Source organism: Scophthalmus maximus, chromosome 11 (genome assembly GCF_022379125.1).
Source record: "Scophthalmus maximus strain ysfricsl-2021 chromosome 11, ASM2237912v1, whole genome shotgun sequence".
Classification (NCBI taxonomy): domain Eukaryota; kingdom Metazoa; phylum Chordata; class Actinopteri; order Pleuronectiformes; family Scophthalmidae; genus Scophthalmus; species Scophthalmus maximus.
Window position 1 is genome coordinate 12103595 of NC_061525.1, and position 23674 is coordinate 12127268.

At 41.0% G+C, this 23674-nt stretch overlaps 1 protein-coding gene across 4 annotated transcripts; it reads right to left on the reverse strand.

Moving 5' to 3' along the window:
• On the reverse strand, positions 1–23674 carry aadac (arylacetamide deacetylase). 4 transcript variants are annotated; one of them, XM_035623424.2, is made up of 5 exons: positions 20471–23674; positions 6592–6820; positions 5944–6013; positions 4646–4817; positions 1–2949 (listed from the first exon to the last, which is right to left on the reverse strand). In XM_035623424.2, the coding sequence occupies exons 1-5, from the start codon at positions 20543–20545 to the stop codon at positions 2323–2325; spliced, it is 1173 nt and encodes a 390-aa protein (XP_035479317.2). In that variant the 5' UTR covers positions 20546–23674; the 3' UTR covers positions 1–2322. The 4 variants fall into 4 exon arrangements, with proteins under 4 accessions (XP_035479317.2, XP_035479318.1, XP_035479316.2 ...); XM_035623425.2 differs by lacking the exon at positions 20471–23674 and adding an exon at positions 20181–20461; XM_035623423.2 differs by lacking the exon at positions 20471–23674 and adding an exon at positions 20176–20461.

The following is a 23674-nucleotide window of genomic DNA, read 5'->3' on the forward strand; positions in this document are numbered from 1 at the left end:
TCCATTTCACGTTACTTTTATTAGCACTCCATAGCTTTGAGGGGATTTCAGAACAGCCATTCCTTTTAACATACTTAGGGAAAAATAAATGCATAAAGTACATGCATGCACACCTGCAGACGAGGCCAGTACACAACAGAATATGACCACCACAGTGTAGTGCATGAATAATCCGCTCTACACCCAGGAGTTGTTTGGTTTCTGTCCTAATGAACAATGTTGATCAATTTCAATCGTACTTATGTGTAAGTGGTTGGTTCACACTCATGCATCATCCTCTCTACTATCTAGAGAAAACCAGCAGCATGTTTGTTTTTTTCCCCCAACCTCTTGGTTAGAAGGTGTGTAGGTGTGCATATTGGTGGATTTGTGGACATGTCTGCAGAACGTTTGCAGATTAACTTTACCTCAGCTATACGAACGACTCACAGATCCAACAGGGGATGCTTCGCCAATGTAGCGCCAAGAGGATTTGGTTTGTCCGAGTCAGTCTATAGAGTATATGTTTCTCAGCCCGTCATTCTTACTTCCCTTTCACTGTGTCTAATGGACAAAAGACTTCTGTGCTTCTTCTCTTTTAATTCCAGGTTGTTTCTCTTTTTTACACAGAAGTTGAGGATGCGCACAAAGTAGAATTAATCAGTGGTGAAAGGTCAAGTTAATTTATTGTCAGATAACATTAACATTTAAAAATTCTAATCATACACTCTACAAGTGGGGAATCCAAAACAATAAAAGACAGAGTCGTATTTACAATTGAAAATGTAGCAGTGCTTAAGCAAGAGCCAAGTTTCTCTGTAAAGCTCTGACTTGTTTGAAATGTTACATATATCATGTGGTTGTTTATTATTTTTTTCTAAATGAGATAGTGTAAAAAAAAAGAAACAAAGACATGCCTAAAAGCTGATACTGCCAGCTGTTGCCAGCTTATTTTAACCTTTATCTCTTGTTATCTTTTAGATAGCCAGTTCATGAGCAGAGAAGTCACAGGATGATGTCACCCACAGGCATAAAGATAAAAACGGGGAGACAAGTGCATGGTGTTAAGACATATGTGGACATCAGGGACAAAAAAATTGTCCGATGACAAAAAAAAACTGCAGTCACACTTACATAGATCGGAGACATGCATCTTTATGCCAGCCATTTATAAACTTGACCGACCTGTCTGGCAACTTCCTCTAACAGGAACCAAAGTCGTTTCTAGCATATTTATTATTAGTATGTTGAAGGTCATATTCATGGTTCAAATTAGATTTATTCTTCTTTTTAAATGGGGGGGGGGGGGGGGGGGGTATTATAGGGAGTTATTCCTAGACATTATCCTTCTGTGGGCCATGCATCACTGAGCTTAGCTCAATCACAAAAATGTGTGTATGCATGATGTGAAGCATGTTCTGAGGTTGTTACAGCATCATCCCTTACTAATAATTAACTTATATAACCACCAATACTTTGTGTGGAATGTGGCTAATCCAAGTTCTTTGTGTGCAGCCCTGATGTGCAGCTTTTATAATGGAAACAGGCAAAAAACTTTTTTTTATTTTGGAAATGAGACTAGATGAAAGAACATGTTTTGCTAATTAAGATGCCATTCACTCTGCAAATAAAATGTGTCAGTATACCAGCACATATGAGCTCTGTGCAACGTTTGTGTAGTTGCTAAAAGTACTCTTAGGAAAAGTGTTGCTGTATTTAAGAGAACACCACTTGTCAATGTTTGACGGAATGCCAGAAACCTTTACATGGCTTTGCAAATACATCATAACACTCTCAGGTCTCAGTTTCCAGCTGTGCTCAGTGTTAACTGATTATTTCAGCCAAACTGAATTTCTTTTGTTGTTGTGAAAACCCTGTTAAGCTTTTGCCAAGATTGATCCTGATTCTTAAAACCTCCAGTGGTATGAATTACTAACAAATATGATTGGTATTGATGCAGTGCACAGATAGCGGGTCCTGCAAGAGCAAACAAGAATGAACAGCACCACGCATGGCCAGAAAGCAAGCTAAAAAAATAAATAAAATTCAATACTATACATTAACTTTTGGGATATTACAGGGTGGCAAGAGTGATGATGCAATGTGTTCCACTCAAGCTACCATATGTGAACAAATCTGAAATATTCTTTCAAAGTCCTGTTTCTCGACCTGATATCTAATGTGGGGAAATGCATGGGAAAGTGGGAAAATAAATGAGCATGACCCTGGAGAAAGAAAGTAACAACATAAAGTTAAACACCAGATGGGGGAAATTTGTACCTAACAAAACATTGGTGCACCGTGGCGAAAAAAACTGGAATGGATTATGACAGTCAAGAGTTTTTACAAGTTTTCCTCGAGCCATTTCATGTAGTTGTCTGTCATACGACGAGCAATCAGGAAGTCAGTTGGCCACACGGTGAACATCAGCGCTCCGTGAAATCCTGTGTCGTAGTGTTCATGTGACACCTCGACACCAGCAGCACGGAGCCGTGTGGCATACATGATGCCATCATCTCGGAGAACATCATACTCACATGTTATGATGTAGGCCTTGGGCAGAGAGCGTAAGGCTGTGTCTGGAACCAGCAGGGGTGACGCCCTCGGGTCAGCTAAAGATCGAGATGGTCCATCCATCTCAACTGCCGCCCCTCCAACTCCCTTCACCACCGCAGGAGCACTGTAGTTGTATTCTCTACGATATGTTTCTGGCAGAAACGCGCTCCAGTTGACAAACTTCAGCAGGCTGGAAGACTCCGGGTTGTTGTGGGTGTTAGCCATCATGGCTCTGAAAAGGGCCTTGTCGCTGGTGAAGTACTCACTCCAGAAACGCACCATGAGGGTGCGGGGCAGGATGGGCATGTCCTGATTCTGCTGATATGAAGGAGTGTTCAGGTCCAGAGCCTGCAGCACTGGGTAGATGAGTGCTTGGGCCTTCAACTGAATCTGCTGTCCAGGCTCTTTTTGTAACTGTGAAGAGACAGAGAGAGATCAGACTGTGTTCAAAGACTAGTTCTCCTTCAGATTAAACATGGGCTTAACGTTTTTTATAAATTAAACAGCATGAGATCAAATGTACCTGTCATGATTGTTTACAGGAAGAATTGCATCAGCCTCAGTATCAGCCTCTATTTGTCTTTCTCTTCACTGAGCTGCCAGGAACTATGGTGATACACAGCAACTGTCTGTATGACCCCAAAAGACCTGAATCAGGCTGTCCTCATGGATATAGTGAGAGAAGTAGAGTTTCATGCCAAAACTAGAAGTGCGCTCAGAGAGTGCATGCCTATGCCAAGACTCACGCCCTATCTTTCTTTGTTTAAGAAGATGTGAAAAATGTCCCGGATCCACCCATTTATGTGGATACACTCCAAAATGTAATTTGTTTTTTCCCTGGGTCATGCTCCACCCGTCAACAAAATTTCATGGGGTTATCCCGCTGACAGACAGACAATCAAACAAACCAACGACAATGAAGACACTCAGCCAAGGCCCAACAGTCCCCTCATCAAACCATCCGCTAGATCAGGAATGTTTTTTGGACAGTACAGAGCTAGGAGATACCCGTCTCCCTGTGCCTCATCTCATTTGTCATCATGTCATCATTCCCATGACCTATTCTCTATATTAGCTGTGATACAGGGGAAAGAGGACTTTGTCTTCGCTGTTGGCTCACACCAGGTGCCCATGGCTGGCATGGAATACCAATGGCGGCCATGGGCACCTGGTGCAGGGCCAACATGACGATCAAACATGGGCACGAGCAGAAAAGTCATGCAGAGCCATTGTTGGCTCTTTAGGCAGACATCGTGGTTGCTGGAGGAAAGCTTTGGAAGAGTTGGGAGATTGTTGTCTTTATATTGCCAGCTCTACTAGAGGTAAATTGGCCAATCCTGGCTCAGTGCAAACATGCATGAAAAAAGTGAAGCGTGCACAGAAGCAAAATCATTGCGATGCATGCATTCTGTGTGTACAAGTGTTGTTTTCAAGTCAACCTTATTGTCATTATACTTGTATACAACAAAATGTAGTCTTGTTGTCCTGTATTATATAAGTGCCTGTATTGTGTGTAAAGCAGGAATAGCATCAGGAAACCAACCCACAAACTAAACTTAAGTAAGAAGTAAGTTTAAATAACAAAATTAAATTCCAAAGAGATTGTCTTCAGTGAGCTCAACTTCCTGCTATGGTAGGGCTTAGTGTTTCCAACCTCAGTTTATCTGCTCAGGGACCTGTTGCCCATGGCATGGTTTTTATTTTCTCTATCTCACGACTTTCCGGTGAAAAAAATCACAAAATACACAAGTTCTTGTGAGTGTGTGTTTACTGTGGATTGGACACTTGGTACTGCCAGTAACTTAAACTTTGGCGATCAGATAATTATCACATCCTTTGCCTGTTCTACTCATTGTACAGGTATTTGTGATATATTTGCTTAAAATGAACATAGTTACATAGTTGAGATAAGAAAAAGTCATACATGACAGACTATAAAAAAATAACTGGTAACCTCAGTCCCAGTACTGAACTTTTTGTGTTCAATACTATTTTCCATAAACCGGCTCATTAATCTTATCTCATGTAATCTCTTCATACAGGTTTTTTTTTCTATACATACCAGGAAAAATTAAGCGAGAGATAAAAAAGAAAAGAAAAGGATCAGAACCTGTTGAGAGACTGCAGCTGCCAGGTTTCCCCCAGCACTATCCCCAGACACAGCAATACGTCCTGGGTCCACAGAGTACTGGACCAGCACCCCCTTCTGGAGGAAATGTTTGACCACTCGGTATACATCCTCATACGGGACAGGGAAGTGGTGAGCAGGGGCGAGGCGGTACCTTTAAAAATAGAAAAAGTGCTCATTAAATCCAGAACATATATGAATATGGAAGAGCCAGAAAAAGAAAATATGTTGACATTTTCATTTTCAAGGCAATAACAGGTGGAAAAGATAGGATAAATACGTAATAAGTATAAATCATAGTGGGAAGGCTGCGTTAACAAAATGTACTTCTGACCATTGGCAACTTTCTTGCTTATTTATAAAAGAAGTTTGTTACGAAAAGTAAATTCATTCAAGTGACATGTTTATTTAAAGATCTATTTTTTTTTAAACACACACATACATACATACATACATACATACATATATATATATATATATATACACATATATATATATATATATACATACACACACACATATATATATATATATACATACACACATATATATATATATATATATGTATGTATGTGTGTGTCTGTATATTCTTCTTGCAGTGATCTGTGACCTATTGTTGTCATCTCTACAAATGTTTCAGTGTATGAGCTGGATGTTACACATGGCTGACTCTACAGTAAGCTTGTAAACTACTGGAATTACTCATGGAACCTTTAACAAATTGCACACAGGAATTTGGATGAGGCCGATAAGGCCATGTATAACCCCACAAAATCGCCATACACAGAGCCACTCTACCGCGCACCGCCAAATACAGTATCAACAAACACAAGCGCTTCATACACACAAAAAATAAAGTATGACTTTGTACTGGTATTCACATAACTGTTCACCGATAAAGCTGAGAAACTGTGGGTAGTGCATTAGAGGATAGAGAGACTGCTGGCAAAATCGAGTTGCAGCACTGGGGGACGGAGGTAGAGCCGGTTGTGCCAAAAACAACAGTGTAGTGCAGCAATGAAAACCTGTTTGCTTCATTCTAATGCATTCTCACTTCCCTTCCAGCCAGTGACTAATGAGGGAGGACAGGCAAACATGACAAAAGAAAACTGTGTGTGAGGCAAAGTGTAGATGGGAAAGTGTATTTTTATCCATCAACAACACAAATAAATCATGACTTTGGTAGCTTTAAAAATTAAATGTGCCCATCCATTGCAGTTGCTGTAGTTTGTGCACTTTACTATCTGCCCATAGCTGACATGAAAATATGAAATACTTACTCCACGGAAAGAACAACTGCATCGAGCTCAGTGACTGTTTTTCTGGCCAGGAGATCATATGGACTCATCCCTGCATGGACAGAGAGGACAGACAGATTGGAACAGAGATTGCAAAAGCACATCGGACCACCAAAATAACTGACATCCATCCATTGACGTCAAACATCACCGTAGATGAAGGTAACACTGAAGCAACAAGAGATTAACCTGTCTAGCGGCACGTCTTGGCAGGATCCATGTTATTGTAATAGTTACAGCCAGTCAACAGATTGCGAGAGAAGCATGACACGTGTCAAACTGCATGTCACGTCTTTAGGTTTTGGCAGGAGTAACCACCCTCTGAGGTCCCCACCGCTCCAACAGACGGTGCCTTATTTCTAAGGGGAACCATAAAAGCTTTGTGGGGTTTTTTGCGTTTGGTGCTTTGCTTATTATTTATGAACCTGCCATTACAGCCATCACTTGTAACATCAATCAAAGGCCGAACTTTCCAAATGCTTTCTCTTGAGTAAAAGTGGGATGACCGTGTCATGAACACATCACGAGAACATGTATTACCCACACATCCATCTTTTATTCATTCTTAGAAGTCACCACTTCATAATTATCCGTGATCAAGGAGACAGACAGGCCAACCCATCGACTTACGGGAGCTGCCAAGGCACCATCCTCCGCCGTGCAGGTATATGACAGCTCTCCTGAGCTCAGTTTCACCACCCGGCTGCTTTGGCTGGTAGAGCACCACCTCCACTCCGTCGAACGTTTCCTCTGTCACCTTGACGTGCTCATCAGACAAAGGTACGACTCTCTCAGCCAGAGTAATGAAGTACATGACCCCCATGTAGTCCTTCAGACCGAGTAATTCACTGAGGTCTGCCTGGAAAGAGAAGCACAGAGACAGTAGGTTATATACGGTAGACAGACATGTTATATAATTCCTCATTGTTCATCAAATCTGGGACGGTTGCACCAACTGGTTTTACCCCTGGTCTTCAGCTAAGTCAGTCGTAACATGGTGTTTTAAATATGACCTCACAGTGAGGACCCTTTGCACCATCTCACTTTCTTGCTAAGAATAGGAGGAGCTTAGACTACAGTCTTATGTTCTTATGTTGGTGCAACTGATGTTTGGTATATTTTAAAGGCCGGCCCTAATAAAGAGCGGTTAAGGCCAGTCTTACTAAAGACCAGTTGGTGCAACTGGCCCCAAAAGCTATTACTGTCGCCTCATGTACAGTATAATTAAGTTATTGTGAGATGGTTTATCCTATGTAAAGAATCACCTTGACCAAAGCTCATAATAGTCGACAGAAACTCTTAAGATGCTAATCTTTGTGGCCACGTTACAGAGGGACACAGGGAGACTATACAGTCATGTGAATCTTGTCTGGTAACACGTCAACAGCCCCTTGAGTTATTAGTTTTTGGACGTCATAACTCTTTCATAAGTAATAAAAGAAACAATATGATAAAAAAACTTGGCGCGAGTGCATTACGCCTGATGAGGTAAATAGTCAGTGGCTGGCGTGAGGCTGATCAGCTGATGCACTTCCACTGTGGCCACATAGTACTCCTAGTCATCCACTGATGATGTACCATCAGGCACTCGTATCAGTCGGACAAAAAAAGGGGGGGGGGAGCTACTGAAGCACTCTACTACTCTTTGCTTCAACGAGCAAAATGTTCGTTTGCTGAAATAAAAATAGAAAGGGTCCAATAAAAGAGGTTACAGTAAAAATATACTCTATTCAAAATTGAACCTTATGTAAAAAAATACTGGATATTTGGTTTAAAACAAAGAAGAACGAATGTACTGATCATGCAGGCACAACATTACAACCATCTGCCTGATATTGTGCAAGTCCCCCTCGTGCTGCCAGAACAGCTCTGAACCATCGAGGCGTGGACTCTGCAAGACCTCTGAAGGTGCCCTGTGGTATCCGGCACCAAGACTTCTTTCGCATCAGATCCTTTAAGTCCTGTAAATTGCAAGGTACGACCTCCATGGTTCAGACTTGTTTTTCCAGCACATCCCACTACAGACTTCTTTTTTTTTTTCCCCCGAGCACATGTTGGCAGGCAAGGTTTCCCAGCAGGACATTAACCACAGCATCATACAGCCTCCCCTTCACAGTGCATCCTGCTGCGGTAGGTAAAAGAAAACGTGATTAATTATACCCAGGCCAACTTATAAATTGCCCCGTGGTTCAGTTCAGTGCCCACAGATGCTTTTGGCAGAGGTCGGCGGACAGAACAGGGAACTCGGACTGGTCTGCAGTCCCTTATGCAGCAAGATGTGATGCACTGTGTGTTTCTATCAAATCAATGTTTGTTTTTTTCAGCAATTTGTGCTAGCTCTCCTCTGTGACATGAGACCACACTGGCTGGCCTTTGATCCGCATGAGCATCATTGAGTCTTATACACTCATGAACCTTTCACAGGTCCGCGGGTGGTGGATCACCCCACAGAGCCTGCTGATCATCTGACCATCCCACCACCACCCCCCCCCCCCCGTTACAACAACATATCGAGTTAAAGAAACTGACATTGGGGCTAATCGGTGTACCTGTCAATTGCGATCAGTGTCTATATTCTCCAAGACTTACATCTGATTAAAACACGTATTCAGTCAGTTATAATAAAGGACGTCTGTCTGCCTGCCTGCCTGCCTGGTTATATAAGATGCTGACTCAATTAAAAGGTTTGAATCGGTGATGCATTTGGATGTTTTAGATGTTATAAAATAATATCGATAGAATCTCTTACTTTATAATATTGTTCATTATTTTTTGTGCAAAAATTTTGTATTTCAAACTTATACTCTCCACTTATACAACACAAAAAAATAATGTATTTTACAAATTATAAATATTTCTTGATTCATTTCTTGATTCCTTTTTGTTATTCATAAAACTGTAACACCTCTCTAGACCAGTCAGTGAATTGATTATATACATTTTTTTTATAGTGTCAGAGATGTGGCAAAATAATGCTTCTATTAAATGTTGTAATAACGTTACAACCACCTGCGGACTACCTGTATATATATATGTATATATATATAAAAACTATGTTTGACACTTTATATATAGAGAGGGTATCAACTGCACCACAATAGGCTCAGTAACCCGCAGGAGTCTAACGGTCATAAACAGAGTCCACTTCCCTTAATAGGGTCTATTATTAGAGCAGGTGAGCAGGACTATACAACACATGGATTAGCATCTGATATAATCTGGTGTAACCAGCATGTATATCCACATCAGCAAAATAAACGTTTGGACTGTGGTATCTCTGAGAGAACCAAATCAAAAGCAAGACAACTTGCATATTGTTCTTCTTAACATAAGGCTCAATTACCTATAGGCATTACAGAGATACGTGCACATATACCCACAGTGGGCTGCTGGGAAGCTTATCCCATATGGATTTATTTCTAAAGTAACTTTCAGGGCACGCAGACTTGATGTCCAGCCAGTGGTGCAAGATTTCTGCGCTGTTGGCCGTTTTCTGTTTTCCTTACCAGGTGGCTGAGACTTCTGAAGAAGGAGTTGGTCAGCATGAGTTTCCATCTCTCCTCTATCTCCTCGGGAATGGGCTCGTAGACGTAGTACGCGGCAAACGAGCAGAGGGCGACGGAGAAAACGATGCTTCCCAACCTCATCTTCCAACGTGCGTCCCCGGCGGCTGACTGCAGGGTGCGAACGCGAACGGGCTGTCGGCTGCGCTCCGGCGCGCGACGCGGCTTAAGCTCGGGAATTAATTTTGGATCCACACCAGCTAAATGTGACCGCACGTGTCCGGTGTCATTTGATGGTTATCGGCGTGCATGTTCTTGGCCGTTTTCTCTGCTGCTCGCGCGCGTGCCGTTGTGCATGTCGCTCCCGCGGAGCCTCGGCATTAATTGGAGTGTCGGAGACATGGAGACTGGAGCGCGCACGCGCTGCGCTGCGCTCACGAGGCGGAACCCGTCCCACCTCGGCCCGCGCCGCAAATTCCTCAGGTGCTCCGCAAACGTCCACGGCTCCGGCGGGATGCGCGACGAAACTTTGCGCCACGATGCAAGGGGGTGCACAAATGAACCCCAGTGAGAAATAGAGACGGAGGTAAGGAATAGCATTAGACCGCGTAGTGATTTCGTACGCAAGTGTCACTCCGCATGCTTGCAGCTTGTGTGCGCTCCATGACGCATCAGCCCAAGTCGCCACAGAACGACACAAACCTCTGCTACCGGCGCGCTTCTGGTGTTTGCTAACAAACAGGGACGGTTGCAAGGCAGCACAAGCTAATAATATTGTAGGTGACGGAGCCAGATGAGTCCTGGTTCTTGGCAGGCTCAACTGTCGACGCAATGTGACTCTCTCGTGCACTCGTGGTCATGTTTTGGAACGAGAGGAGTCCTATGTGGCCACTTCGTCACGCAAGAGGCACAACACTGCTGTGCGGGGAGCAGTCAAACAGGTCCACACAGGCGTGAGGCCATAGAGTCCATTTTTATTTTTATGACTTATGATCTTAAAGTCTCAGGGGCAGTTAAAGATATGGTCATTACTGACAATTCAGTTGTCAGAGTCAAACAAATGTACACACATGCACTTTTCTCGTAGGACACGTTCAAGAAATCAGTGCCTTCGCTGGTATTTACTGTAATTGATCCGGAACTTCCCCTCAGAGCCATTTCATGCTGTCAAAAATGAGAGAGGAGAAGTGGGTTGCATGTGAGTGAAATGCAGCCCGGACCAGAGAGAAGCAGACCTCAAATCAAAGGCCCGGAATTAAAGAACAATTAACGGATTAAAACTAAAAGGCTTCATCAAGGTTAGGGCGCTCTCAGTGGCATTTTTCATTCTCTGGTTGGAAAGTAGTGTAACCGTGTGTTATAATAATAATAATAAAAAAAGAAAAAGCATGCCCTCCATGTGACTCTGTGCTATGCTTCTTTTCAAACTTTTTCCCCGTCAGGCTGGAACTTGTAATTGGCTGGTGTTTAGTAGCAGGCAAGTGTCTCCCTCCACCCAACTCTCTAGCGAGATGCCATCTGCAGGCTCCAGCGTGTGATGGAGGCTCGGTGAAAGCCTCTGTGAGTCTGATCACTGCTGAGCAGTGGAATACTTAATCTCTTCTCTGAATACAGAATCACACTTCAGACACTCTCTGGAATTCCCTCCCTCCTTTTTTCGCCTCTAACCACCGGCCTTCCACTCAGCTTCTAAGGGAGACCACCTCAGTTGGTTAGTGAATCTTTCATGGAGCTCTCTTCCTCTCGTTGCGTTTCGTAAGTGGGGAGGACGGCTGTCATAAGGTGCGTGGGTGGGGATGTTGTCTTCATCTACGTAGAGCCATGCTGTGCAGTGCTGGGCCACGTGGCTGCCCAGCACCCTGCTGGGTGAGGGGGAAGCTCAAGCAGATGTGAAAATGTCTGAAGACTCAAGTTTGAGTACTGAAGTGTGAGCGTGTTTGAATATGTGTTGATACATAGTGTGTGTGTGTGTGTGTGTGTGTGTGTGTGTGTGTGTGTGTGTTCCTGAGTAAGGCTGTGAAAGCTCACATGCATGAATGTAGTATTCAGCTGTGCGTGCACATTCTCGAGTTCAACACATCTACAGAGGCAAATTAAATCTTATGATTAAGGAACGTAATCCAGAGCTTCACTGTCAATGAGGAGTATGAGCTGTAATTTTCAAAGGCCCCGCTGAGGCAAAGTGGATGAGCTGCGTGACAAGTGGTTTCACACTATGCTGAGTTTAAGATGAGATGAGCGAAGGAACATTTGAAAAAATAATTAAGAAACAGGCTTTGGTGCATCAGCCAACTGGACATCAGTATCATACAATGCACTGGTTAATAATCCTTTAATTTCTATATTATTTCTTCAAAGTATGTATGTAAAAAAAATCCACATTCTCTGATGTGTTTTCAAACTCTTTAACGGTGTTAGTTTGACTGCCAGTAGTTCGACACATGCTCCACTGACAGGATGCTATGCTAAATGTCATCATTTTTTCTCTTGATCGCCTGGAATGTAAACAGAGAATCATAACATCAGTGTACAGCTCATTTTTTCATTAACCTGCAAATGTATTATTAATTGAATTAACAATATGTAGAGAGTCAATATTTGTCATCTAAATTCTGACCTCACATACCCCACACAAATATAAAAGCATATCAAAAGATCGGCACAGCACAGATTTGGAGGAGAGTGAGCAGTGCAGCAGCAGGCACGGCAATCCCAACTAGTAAGAAGGAATAAAACAAGGCTTCTACACACTGCTCTATTGCAAAGGGAACGTTGGATACATACTGAGCTTGCTTCCAGTACAGACAGTTCCAAAACATGCATAAACACTTCCCACCAAAGTAAAGCACAGCACCTGAAGTCCAGCACCGTGTTCACAGCGAATAGTTCAATATTGACAGGAAAGCAAAGACCTAAACACAGCACCCGGCCAGCACAGAAGTTCTATTCAAACTAATTACTTCTAGACTTGTCCTTCATAATAACGCAAACTTTTTTTAACCATAATTGCCCCATATAGAGTTTGATGTCTATCAGTCTTAAATTAACTTGTAGCTTCCTGAAAAAACCTTGATTTGTCCATAGAGGAAATCCAGGGGATTTTTTAAAGAGCCTTCATTCAGATTCAATCAACCAGGTTCAGAATATCATTGTGAGAACAGCAAAACCAGAGGAGGGGAACATCCTGTGGGCACAGGACAATGTCTGATGCAACTGCCCTGATAGCCATGGATATGTATTGATTCCACTCGTGTCAAGTAAGATCTCTAAAGAGATTGTCAGAAATGTTTGTTCAGAATAATGTGTGTTTATCAAAACCACCCAAATATTAAAGTGTGAGTCTTATTCTCATGCTGTCAAGAAACAGTGTGGTTGCCAGATTATGCAAGCCACAATAGGGGGATGGAATAGAATTGTTTTCTTTCCCACGTCCATTCAGCTAAACAACGTGACTATAAACCTGCAGAGCACACTGTATTTATGTGAAACAATCCTCTATGGTTAAACATCCATTTGTAATTCTGAGCCTGGTGAGATGCCGCCTTGTTGTTGGTCCAGGTCCTGTCACTGTGCAATGGTGCATCTCAACATGGTACATGTTCTGATGTCTGTGCTTGAACGTCACAAATGTTTTATGCCATTGTCCTACCAAATGTGCACCGCTGAGTAACCAATGAAATACTACACTAACTGAGATATAAATGTATCATATCATGATGAATAATTAATATATAACAAATACATTTGCCAACTGCTGAACAAAGAACAATGGCTTACATGTTGAATGCATTAAACTAAAGTTTGAAATTTAAAGTTACCGTGATTAGTCATTAAAAAAATCACAATGTTGACCACATCTATTGGGTTTATAATGTTCCCACACAATGTTATTTCTCACTTTGATGAACCAACACAACCTTGATCAGTTACTATTTTGATGAATTCACTTAAACTTTGTTGTTTGTTCAATGTATTGTATCAAGGGGGGTTTCAAACCACAAAGTAAGTGTGGATGACAGAAGCTTGTTTATCCCCAAAGCAAAGTGTTGCATGGTTTTCCCTTAAGTGCCAATGCTTTCATTATGTACAGTACGCAACTGAAAGATGAGCAATTTATCCTTTGAGCTGGTATTCCAATAAAGTCTGTATAAATGTACCTTGTGGGACTGTGGGCAGTATTTGGCCAAGGACTGGAACAAAAGTATTGAATCAGGTATCGACCTTTTACGGTTATAAGGTAGTGTTCTTTATGAGGACAGCACATTCTATCAAAGGTAATGAGGAGCCAAGATAATGCAGCTAATTCAGATTAGAGAAAAAGAGACAATAAATTTTTGCAGCTTCAAAGCCCAACTAAGCTTTTTCCCCCAAAACAAAGATGGTAAGGTTGGAAGTAATCTCTATTTCTTCTTACTGTAAAGAATCCTAATCTAAATCAACAACTAGCAAAGACACAAATAATATGAGCCAGGACGCTGCAATGGGAACCATGTCCCTTCATCATAATCAAATATGGGAACTGTAAAAATCTGAAAACCTTTACCTATAACATGAAGCTCCAAATGTCTAAAGTAGTGTTCTTTTATAAGAAAGCAACTATTATAAGTCATACAAAACTTTTCCTTTACACTGTATAACAACTGCTCAATTAAATTAAATACCTTAGTAGAAAGCTTTACAGACAATGCCTAAAAGGCCTTAATATTTTTGTTTCACATTCATGCTTCAACAGGTAAGAGTATGCAAAAGAATAAAGATTTGTTTTCTACTATATTAAAGTTCTTTGCAAAATTGCTTGTCATTTTCTTATCTCTCTGACCTGTATCTTTTCTTATCGGCTAAGCCACTTAGAAAACATACCATCTGGGTGATTACAGACTTGTACTTTGATATAGTCTGGGACTTTTATTGTCAATGTAAATGTGCCATTCACTGGAGAAAGTTTTTTTTAACTTTTCACTAATCTTTACAAATCTTCATCCCCCATTTCCACAACATCTTCCCAACGTGACTAGAAACCACAGCAGCTGTAAGGATCTTGAGGTTTATTATTTCCACACTGTGCCTCATGATCATGGGACTGGGTGTAGGAAACAGCAGTGGATAAGCTCTTTATCAGTGGACGCCTATGCAACACTTCTGTCGTAAGGAATGTTGGCCTCTCACCCCATTCCACGTGAATTTCTTCTATGCTATCACCAGACACAAGGACACCACAGGGTATCTGCGTTTGGTTCCACATTGACAAGACAAGTCATTCTTGGCAATTCTCTGTAAAATAAACCCAACTCTGAAACTGATTTTTGTTTCTCATAATTCGAGGTGTTAATTATGAACAGAAAGGTTCTGTGAGGTTTGGACCAACTTGGTGAGGCTGTGTACACAAGCAGCGGTTTCAGCTAATTGTTAGTCAGCAAGCTGATATTATCATAATGAGCTAACATACTGTATTTGCACCAAACTGCATGGCAGTTTATCCAGACATGTCAGTCCAAACCACAAATCGCAACCTCATGGTGGAGCCAGAGGGAAACTCCAGAGGCTCAGCAAAGACAGCAGGCCTAATTCAGTCTGGGCCAATCAGGCGGACTGACTGGCATTCATAGGGGAAATATACCACAACCATTTAGTCTGTTTTTAAACCCAGAGGATTGGAATTCCCATCAGAAAGACTATCAAAACAGTCTTCTATTACTTTACCATGAGGCTTAATCACACTATTTCACCATGCTTTTATTACACTGATGTTTTGATTATTTTACCTGAACGCACTGTTCATATTTTATTTTATTTCAACACTCAGAATTGAAAAAGTAAATAGGATATGAGTTTGTTTTAAACCTGTGTCCTTTGTCATTTATCGACATTCTGAAAGTGTTGTAAAAAAAAAACAAGAAACATTAAATTATTATGAAAAAATGTGTAATTCAGTTTGGCTGTGGTTATTGAACTTTACTCTCCAGCAGATGGTGCTGTGACCTAAATGAACTGCCTTTAATAAATTCTTCTTCACAGCATATTGTGGTTGTGTTAAAAAGCCGGTATCTCTAAAATGTCAACTATTTTAGAGTTTGCCACAATAATCAGCATATCAGCACAGAACTGTCAGAGGGGCGATTAAATGTCTAAAATGAGGAAACAAATGTCCTGACCATGAAAACCACAAATGATCATCAATTGTGACAATAAACATGTGGACTGATTTTCTATGGGTTTACCGCCTTCTTTGTTCAGGTAATCGAGTCAGAGGCGAGATAAGCAGGTGGCAAAACTGTGTGCTTCATGTTCACTGTATCGATTGTAATATTTAACTCATCATGTTTGCATGAAATATGTCCAGAATCTACGTACCAGGCCTCCGGGCGGCCTACTGTTATTTAAACCCCAATAGATTTAACACAGATGCTCCTTTGCCTACACTCTGCCAGAGAGACCCCCATGGAGATGCATGCTGGGTAAACAAGGCCACCCAGTGGCCAAACAAGTGATATGATGACATTTATTTATATCTGATTACTTGTCTCCAATATCCTTCTTCCACTATTAGTTAAACACTAAACAAATTAGAATGCGCACGCACACACACACACACACACACCGAGGTATTAGGCTAAAGTATTAAGCACAATACAGGCACAGATATTTTGTAATTCATCCAAGTTTTTGTAAATCAATGCTTACAGTAATGCTACAAGCTGAAGTCTGTTACAATTCAAACCTTAAAATGACATATTTGAAGTACTTTTTGTTGTGAATTATTCTCATTTCATCAGTGATCACCTTTCCACCCTCAACCTCCAAACTCATCCCTGTCTGTGCCTTTGCACAGTGACCTCTGCAGAGCCCTAAGCTTGCATGATGTGTTGCTTTGCTGACCCCTAGAGGTGAAAGGTCAAAGCTGTGTAAACCTGCCCCACACACTGGCTTTCTGCTGGAACTCAGTTGTGGTTTTGCCAACACATTAAATACATCACACATCCACACTCGTAAACACAAAGGTGTCAGAAACGAGCTATCGAGCTATAAGAACAATAAACCAGTAACAAGTCCAACAGGGGTTGGGTCCACAGACACACTGGAGGAAGTACAGGAAGCCTGTACTGACACACAGGCGGGTCACCATCAGGTCACCGTTAATGACTATACCATACAAACATAACACACTTCTGCGTCACCTTTAAATGTTCAGTTTACATGCTGCCTCCCATTCAGTATTGAAACTTCAGTCTGGTTCTCTGTCTGAGTGAAGCAGATGGAAAAAACAGAGTCATGACACTAGACCAAATCCGATCTGACACACTTACACGTGCAGAACAACTGTAGCTTTTGACGGCATCTCATCTCCTTAGCTTCTTGCTTTTGCTGCTATAATCAGGTTACATTCATTTTCTTTTAATAAGCCATTTTACAGAATTGATCAAATTAGTTTAATCTCGGTGCTGCCTGTCTGTGTAATATGATCCAGTATTTCCAGCCAGTGCACTAAAAATGTACTATGGCAAAACCTCAGGACCACCAAGCCCATAGAAATGTAAAGAAAATTCAGACCATAAAACCATAAAATCCATAAAACACATCCATTTCCTAATCCTTGTTCTTCACTCAGCAGGTTGATGAATTACATTCAGGCAAGACTAGACAAATTGAGTTCAGGGTTACTATAAGAACAGATATACTGTAGATAGACTTGCTAAATTACTGATGAGGATCCAATAAAATTTGCAGGCCCGGATAAATTCTTAAATTCCAGTGCCCACAAGAAGATGTATGTTTGCTTTGGCATTAATCCTTGATATCTAGAGCTGTGGATTATTTGCAGATTGTTTTTTGCCTGTATCTATTACATTGGGCTTTATAATATCAGCAGATTAATGGCACACAATGCTGCAATATGTTATTGACATGGTTTTATCTTTGTCATATATAGGTGGAAACACAGGAGCTGTTTTGTTTCAATTCCTGAGTTGAACAATGCAGCACTGTGACCTACCTACCTTAAAATCAGAACACACATATATTCTTTTAATGTTCAGTTTGAAATAAGGTCAAAGAGGATAACAGGCTGGCTCATCTCCCCTCGCTCCTTCTGTGCCTTAAATTGAGTGATTTGAGTTTCTGGAGGAGTGATAGTGAGACTAGTAAAGCACTCAGATTTGTTCCTGTGACAGAAAACTTGGCCGGTGCTGAGGACACAGAAACTGGAAGACCTACTGAGTGAGATCACTGAGCCTGAAGTCTGATTTTGATGACTTTTTGGCTTCACACGAGACGCCACAAGATCATTAGAGTGAATGTGAAAGAATGGTCCCTCACAGAGAGGCAGTGTACTTTGGGATTTTTGCAAGGACTTCAGCATTAAGTCAACATCATTACAGCTCTATTTTGTACAATGTACAGTTAAAAGACATTTTGTCATGCATATTCACAATATCACAATACTGTGGGACTGTGTAAGCTTTTAATTTGAATTATTTATTCATCTATTTCCTTTTAAGGAAAAGATCTGGCCTTAGCATTTATGTGAACGATGGAAGTTCTCTCATTCAACACATCAGCCATTGAAACCTGAAGGTAAAATAACAAAGGCTAATATTTCATCATCAGTCATTCAGGCCTGCGCCCTTGACGACTTGATCCTTCTTGATGGGTCATGTGAACAGCACACCTTGGCTGCCTCCTACTATTCTGACAAAATCCCAACCATCCAGCTCAGATGTGGGAAGCAGCATTGAAAACATTTGTCCTCGGTTCTGATCGTGTAATGATTCAGCAGTGACCTATGAAAAGGTTAATTAAGTTAAATAAACAGAACTTGCTTCACTATAGTGTGTCACTCCTCGTAAGATTATACATTTTCTCTGCTCTGTCATTCTGCAATCGTTTCATGCTGATTCTGTCGACATAGCTCGTGAGCTTGCCCGTTGTTTCGACGCCAATTTTCTGATGAGCTTATGTTTTTAATTATAGTCAAATAAAGTGCGATGTCATACAATCAGGGGATTATTTGTCTTTAAAATCATGGATTTTATTCTTTATTCCTGCTTCGGCTGGTCGTACGTACAACAGGTACGTTAGGTGGTGTGTGTTTTCAGAAAAGGAATAAAAAGTGGAATCAGAAGGTAATCAGGACATTGGCAACAGGTAGACAAACAATTCAAGTAATGATAAGATCATCGAAGTTAGTTAGATGATGTTGCCTATATACATGGATGTTAAACTACTTCTACTAAGAGCCAGTGCTGATGAGGAACAACCAACTATGCTCAAGACAGCAAACAAACAAAAGGTGTTGTGACATGTTTTTTAAACTATTGGTGAAGTGCGTACATCTTCTGCTAAAAATACTGTATCATCAACATTACTATACAACGTAACCAGTGTAGAGTTTATTCATATTGTATAGAACTGGAAGAGTGACAGAGTAAAATGGAGATGTGGCAATGAACCAATTTGAACAAAAAGGTTATTCAGCCATCAAATCCTCATTATGCTACCCATCCAAACGATTCCAGAAAGGAGGTGTCCCTTGTCTCACTGCATCAGTGTGCAAACATCATGTTTGCATGTGCCCTGCAAAATGAATTGGATTTCATTCCTGGAATCTGTTCTATGTTTAGTGCCGTTAGTCAAGCTGGAGACATCAGTCACATAACTTGCTGTCTTAAAGCCTACGATGTGTGTTGCTCAGGAAGTGCACATCTTGGTTATTCTATAAAACAATTACAGCAATGTAACTGTTCCTACACATGTTGAACGTAATATGTGCCCTGGTGCGCTCCATTATTTATCCATGGTCCCTATCCTTAAATTCTTATACACAGCTGTTCTCACAATTCAGCCACGGTCTTAAATTTATGCAACACAAGAAAGTGAGAGCTGTTTTTCATTAATTACATTCTCCTTCGATGAACGACCTCACACGTGTGTTCAATTTGTCTTTTGTTTTTTTATGTGTGCTGATGAAAGAACGATAATAAACCGAGAGGGGGCCGTACAGAACTACCAGCTGGACCTTGAGATCCTCTAATGCTCCACTCGAAGGCACTGTTTTTTTTAGGGCCACTGGGCCCCGAAGGAACACTAGACATGGAAATAAAGTGGGAAAACAAAAAAAAAGCAGGGAGGTTTTCACAGTCCTGAAACACTCATCCACTGTTCTCGAGCATTAGATCAGAAAAATGTTGTCATGTTTTTCCCGTTGTAAATTCATGTGGCCTTCGGCTTTAACCTCTGGATTCCCTGGGAGGCGCAGAAGTTAAATACGGCAGGACGCTCAGTGGCATACAGTGTCTGTGCTTCTGTAGCACTTATAAATTGAGAATGTTTAGGAATAATAATAATATGAAGAGAGTCGGGCTAGTTTAGGTTGGACTCAGTGAGACACACGAACTGTGGTTACCGGTATTGTATCGAAACACTAGAAGTTAATCAAGATAACATTTACAAAAGAAAAAAAAGATTTATAAATACACAAGTTGCTACTAGTTATTATACTTAATTATTTTACAGTGCACGTTAATTCTTGCTCATCACTCATCAGCAATTAACCATCAATCAGTCAATAAATCAAAACCAAGATTTCCATTAATTTGCTTTCCCATAAACTTCACACTTCTGTGTTTGACATGTTTGAAGGTGTGTGGATAATGTTGGTGAGAGTTGAGGAAATCTGGTGGACAAGGCTAGTGAGTGTCTAACGGTGTGATCCTACCACACCATGGGACTGGGGCAGCCTATCTTTGGGTTTTCCTTGGAGATGAGTTCCAAAAGTGTTCAAGGTTTTTCCTTCAGCTTCAGCTCGACATCTTCATTGCTCCAAAAATAAAAGCCTGACCTGTTTAGGTCAACAGGCACATTTTCCATGAGCCTTTAATAATCAGGAGATTTCCTCGTGGTAAAGGCAATACCAAGTTCCACATCTTAATGTTCATCATCATGGCTCACCAGAGTTCATCTAAACGACTGTTGAATAATGGTGGAGGCATGGCACGGATTGTTAGCATTACCTTTGTTAGCATTGCTACATTAGCAGTGCTTCTACAATGTCCAATCAGGTTCCATTCACCAACATCCAGATGCATCAGAGGTTTCCAAATGCAATCCCCAAAGTTAGTTGAGAGGGCTTCAACTGCTAGGTGAGATCCTTCAGTTCCTGTGGCTGGCGAGGCAAAATGTGAATGATTTGTATAGTGTTTCCTCTTTCCACAGGAAATGAGGCAGATGCAAGGTTGAGAAAGGTGATTGGCTCATAGATCCAAGGTGGAGAAAGGTGATTGGCTCAGGTGCGGCTCAGGTGTTTTGATTGACTGATGACATATTGGAGCGTCAACTGTGGTGGGACAGACATGAACTATTCCTGAGTGAATGAAAATGAACTAGGATGATCATTTATTTTAAATCATTTGTGTTACACTGCTGTACATCTGAATCACTCAGCAGCAACAAAAAGACTTAGCTGCATAGGCTAGCTTTTTTTATCTGTTGTGCCTGGCCAAGACATTCTCTGTAAGACAAGGATTGTTTCACTGAAAAAATGTATACGACTTCCCCCTGTGTGATCAAGAGTTAATCTCTGATGGAAGGCTGGGTGGAGCCTTCGATCTGCTGCGTGGGGCGGCGTTTGTGGCCTCTTTGAAAAGGGCAGTGGTGGTAACCTGATCTCTGCAAGGAGAGGGATGAACAAAGCAGTAAACACATGAGTTTACAACTCTCTCAAATGACACTGTATTCCTGGCATTCACAATGTTTATTCATGCCAGAATGACACATTCACATGCACTAACTTGCTTGAGCATTCAACTGCGTATCAACCACAACAGGCCTCCTTTACCACCAACAACAACAACATGAAAATAGTTAAAGCGCATAATGAGGGATGCATGAAAAAAGGAGTGGAAAAATGATTTACTAAATGAAAAGCTCTAGGAGTTTGATCAATGTAATCCCTAATTGTATTCATGTTTTGTTGAGCGCGCCTGTAAAGAAAATAGGTTGAACATGTAAAGCTGGATCATTATTTACATTTAAAGATGACATGCACAGACCACCATGAATGCAACAATACAGAACAGGGGGGTGTAGCCACATATTTTCATCCATATTGTGCACATATTGTATAAATAACCCTGCGCTCATCACGAATTCTCGCTTGTTTGTGCATGTACACAATAAAAGATTAATCTGAGGACAGATGCATTGTGTTTCTCATTACATGACAAATAAGGCAAATGTATTATCATCACTAACAATATGTACAATATTTATATAGAAAGGAACTGGTGATGATAATATGAGAAGTTACCATGACATCTATAACATCACACCTTTCAAGTTTTTAAGTAGAAGGCAAATTGATAGTTTAGCTTTGCATACCAAAAAAAAAAAATTGTTTACATCGCTCTGTGTAACTTTAAGTGCCATTTACGTGAGAAACATCAGGACAGCCTCGAGGTTGACACTATGATGGATAAACATTACCTTGGGCCACAACTGGTTGTTAAGCAAACCACTTGTGGTCAAATTAATATATTCTTTCAATCAATCATTACAAAACAAACGACAAAATACAAAACACAGCTGTCAATATAAACCAGTACAGCCTTCCTGTATTTGTGCTTTATGCCTGTGACATTTATAATCATTATTTCAAAAACAGTAAGCAAGCATATCTCAGCATGAACTGTTTATCACAAATTCACAATATATTTCCGACCGGCACATTTGAGATATTCCATACACACCAAAAAAAATAAACAAATGGAAGAAATAATAATAATCCTCATCACATATTAGAGTAAATATCTCTATCAGTTACTCTGAGGGGTTATTTGTCACAGGTCTGTTTCCTGTTACTTTAACAGTATTGCTCTTTTCAATTAGTGTAGAAAGAAACAGGTAAAAGGTCTGGACGGATAAACATGCACACACACACACACACACACACACACACACACACACACACACAACAATTAGTCGACTGCAGACTCAGTGCCAGAGTCCCATAATGGATAATAAAAGCATGGCAAAGTTCAGCAGGGATCAGAAGAGAACTCTCCTCTGAGAGCAACTACCTTAACTGTATAGCAAGAGCCTGAAATCTGGAGAATAAAGAGCAAAAAAACATTGACAACTGAAGTCAGTGACTTACTCAACCTGAGCTAAACAGAGTTTTGCCATAAGGCCTTATAGAACATGAGAGGAGAGGGAACTAAACCAGGGAAGCAAATTACGTTTTTTTGTTCTCACTCAATTTGTTTTCTAACCTCTCTTCTTGTGTGTATTCATAGACCCAAACCCAACCATCTGGTTTTGTTTAGTTTTAATCTTGAAGAATGAAAATACTCACTGGTCCTAAAACACATTCAGATTAAAGTCATAGCAATGAGAGATCATGCTGACCTCAGAGCTGTAAAACAAAGATCCATCATTAAATCATCTAGCAGCCCATTAAGAACCTCCAGCATTTGCTCACTATCATGAGCATTAACCAAAAACTCTTCTCACCATCACCATGATTTACATGCTCGCTGACACAGATGTCGGTCAGTGACTCAGTGGTAATTCAACTATGACGAGGTCAATGCCCATGCACCTAACTGCATTTTGAGGTCCAATGAAATTTCTGGGTACAAATATCGCCAAATTCCAAACGCCAGCTAAAGGCAGAAATCCCTCAGTCAAAGACATAAACTCAAGTGTAGTCAAACACTGTGACATCGAAGTGTGCCGTGGCCACAAATCCATCATTTGTAAGTCCTTGAGGAAAGGATATAATGAAAAAGAATCAAACGAGAAAGCCAAGTGCTACGCAGTAATCATGCAGTGGTGTATTTATTAATGAAGCAATGTTGGAATTATTGGTTAATCAATAGAACAGATCATTAAAATAAAATTTAATTGGGAAATCACTCAACACTTCCATAGCCTGTTGCTCGACAGAACATTAACAGTCACCATCTCCACAGTGTGAACATCACCATGGCAACCGATGTCAACCCTCTGCTGTCTCTAAATTCCGTTGTCACACGCTCCCATGGTGTTGTGGCTTTTGCATTCTGCTCTAGACTTCTGGGCCACCATACTTCTGGCCTCTATGGCAACTTAAAGTGTGCACACACAAACCCCACAGTATGTGCATGCAAACACTGGACACATAATATATTCCACTGGATATCTTTACATGCACATAAACACACATGCTCATGCACAAG

Coding starts and splice junctions, on each gene's coding strand:
- aadac (XM_035623421.2), bottom strand. CDS start 9,608: ATGAGGTTGGGAAGCATCGTTTTCTCCGTCGCCCTCTGCTCGTTTGCC. Junction 4,818..5,943: donor GCAGTTGTTCTTTCCGTGGA/GTAAGTATTTCA, acceptor CTATTTTTAAAG/GTACCGCCTCGCCCCTGCTC. Junction 2,950..4,645: donor CAGCTGCAGTCTCTCAACAG/GTTCTGATCCTT, acceptor GTCTCTTCACAG/TTACAAAAAGAGCCTGGACA.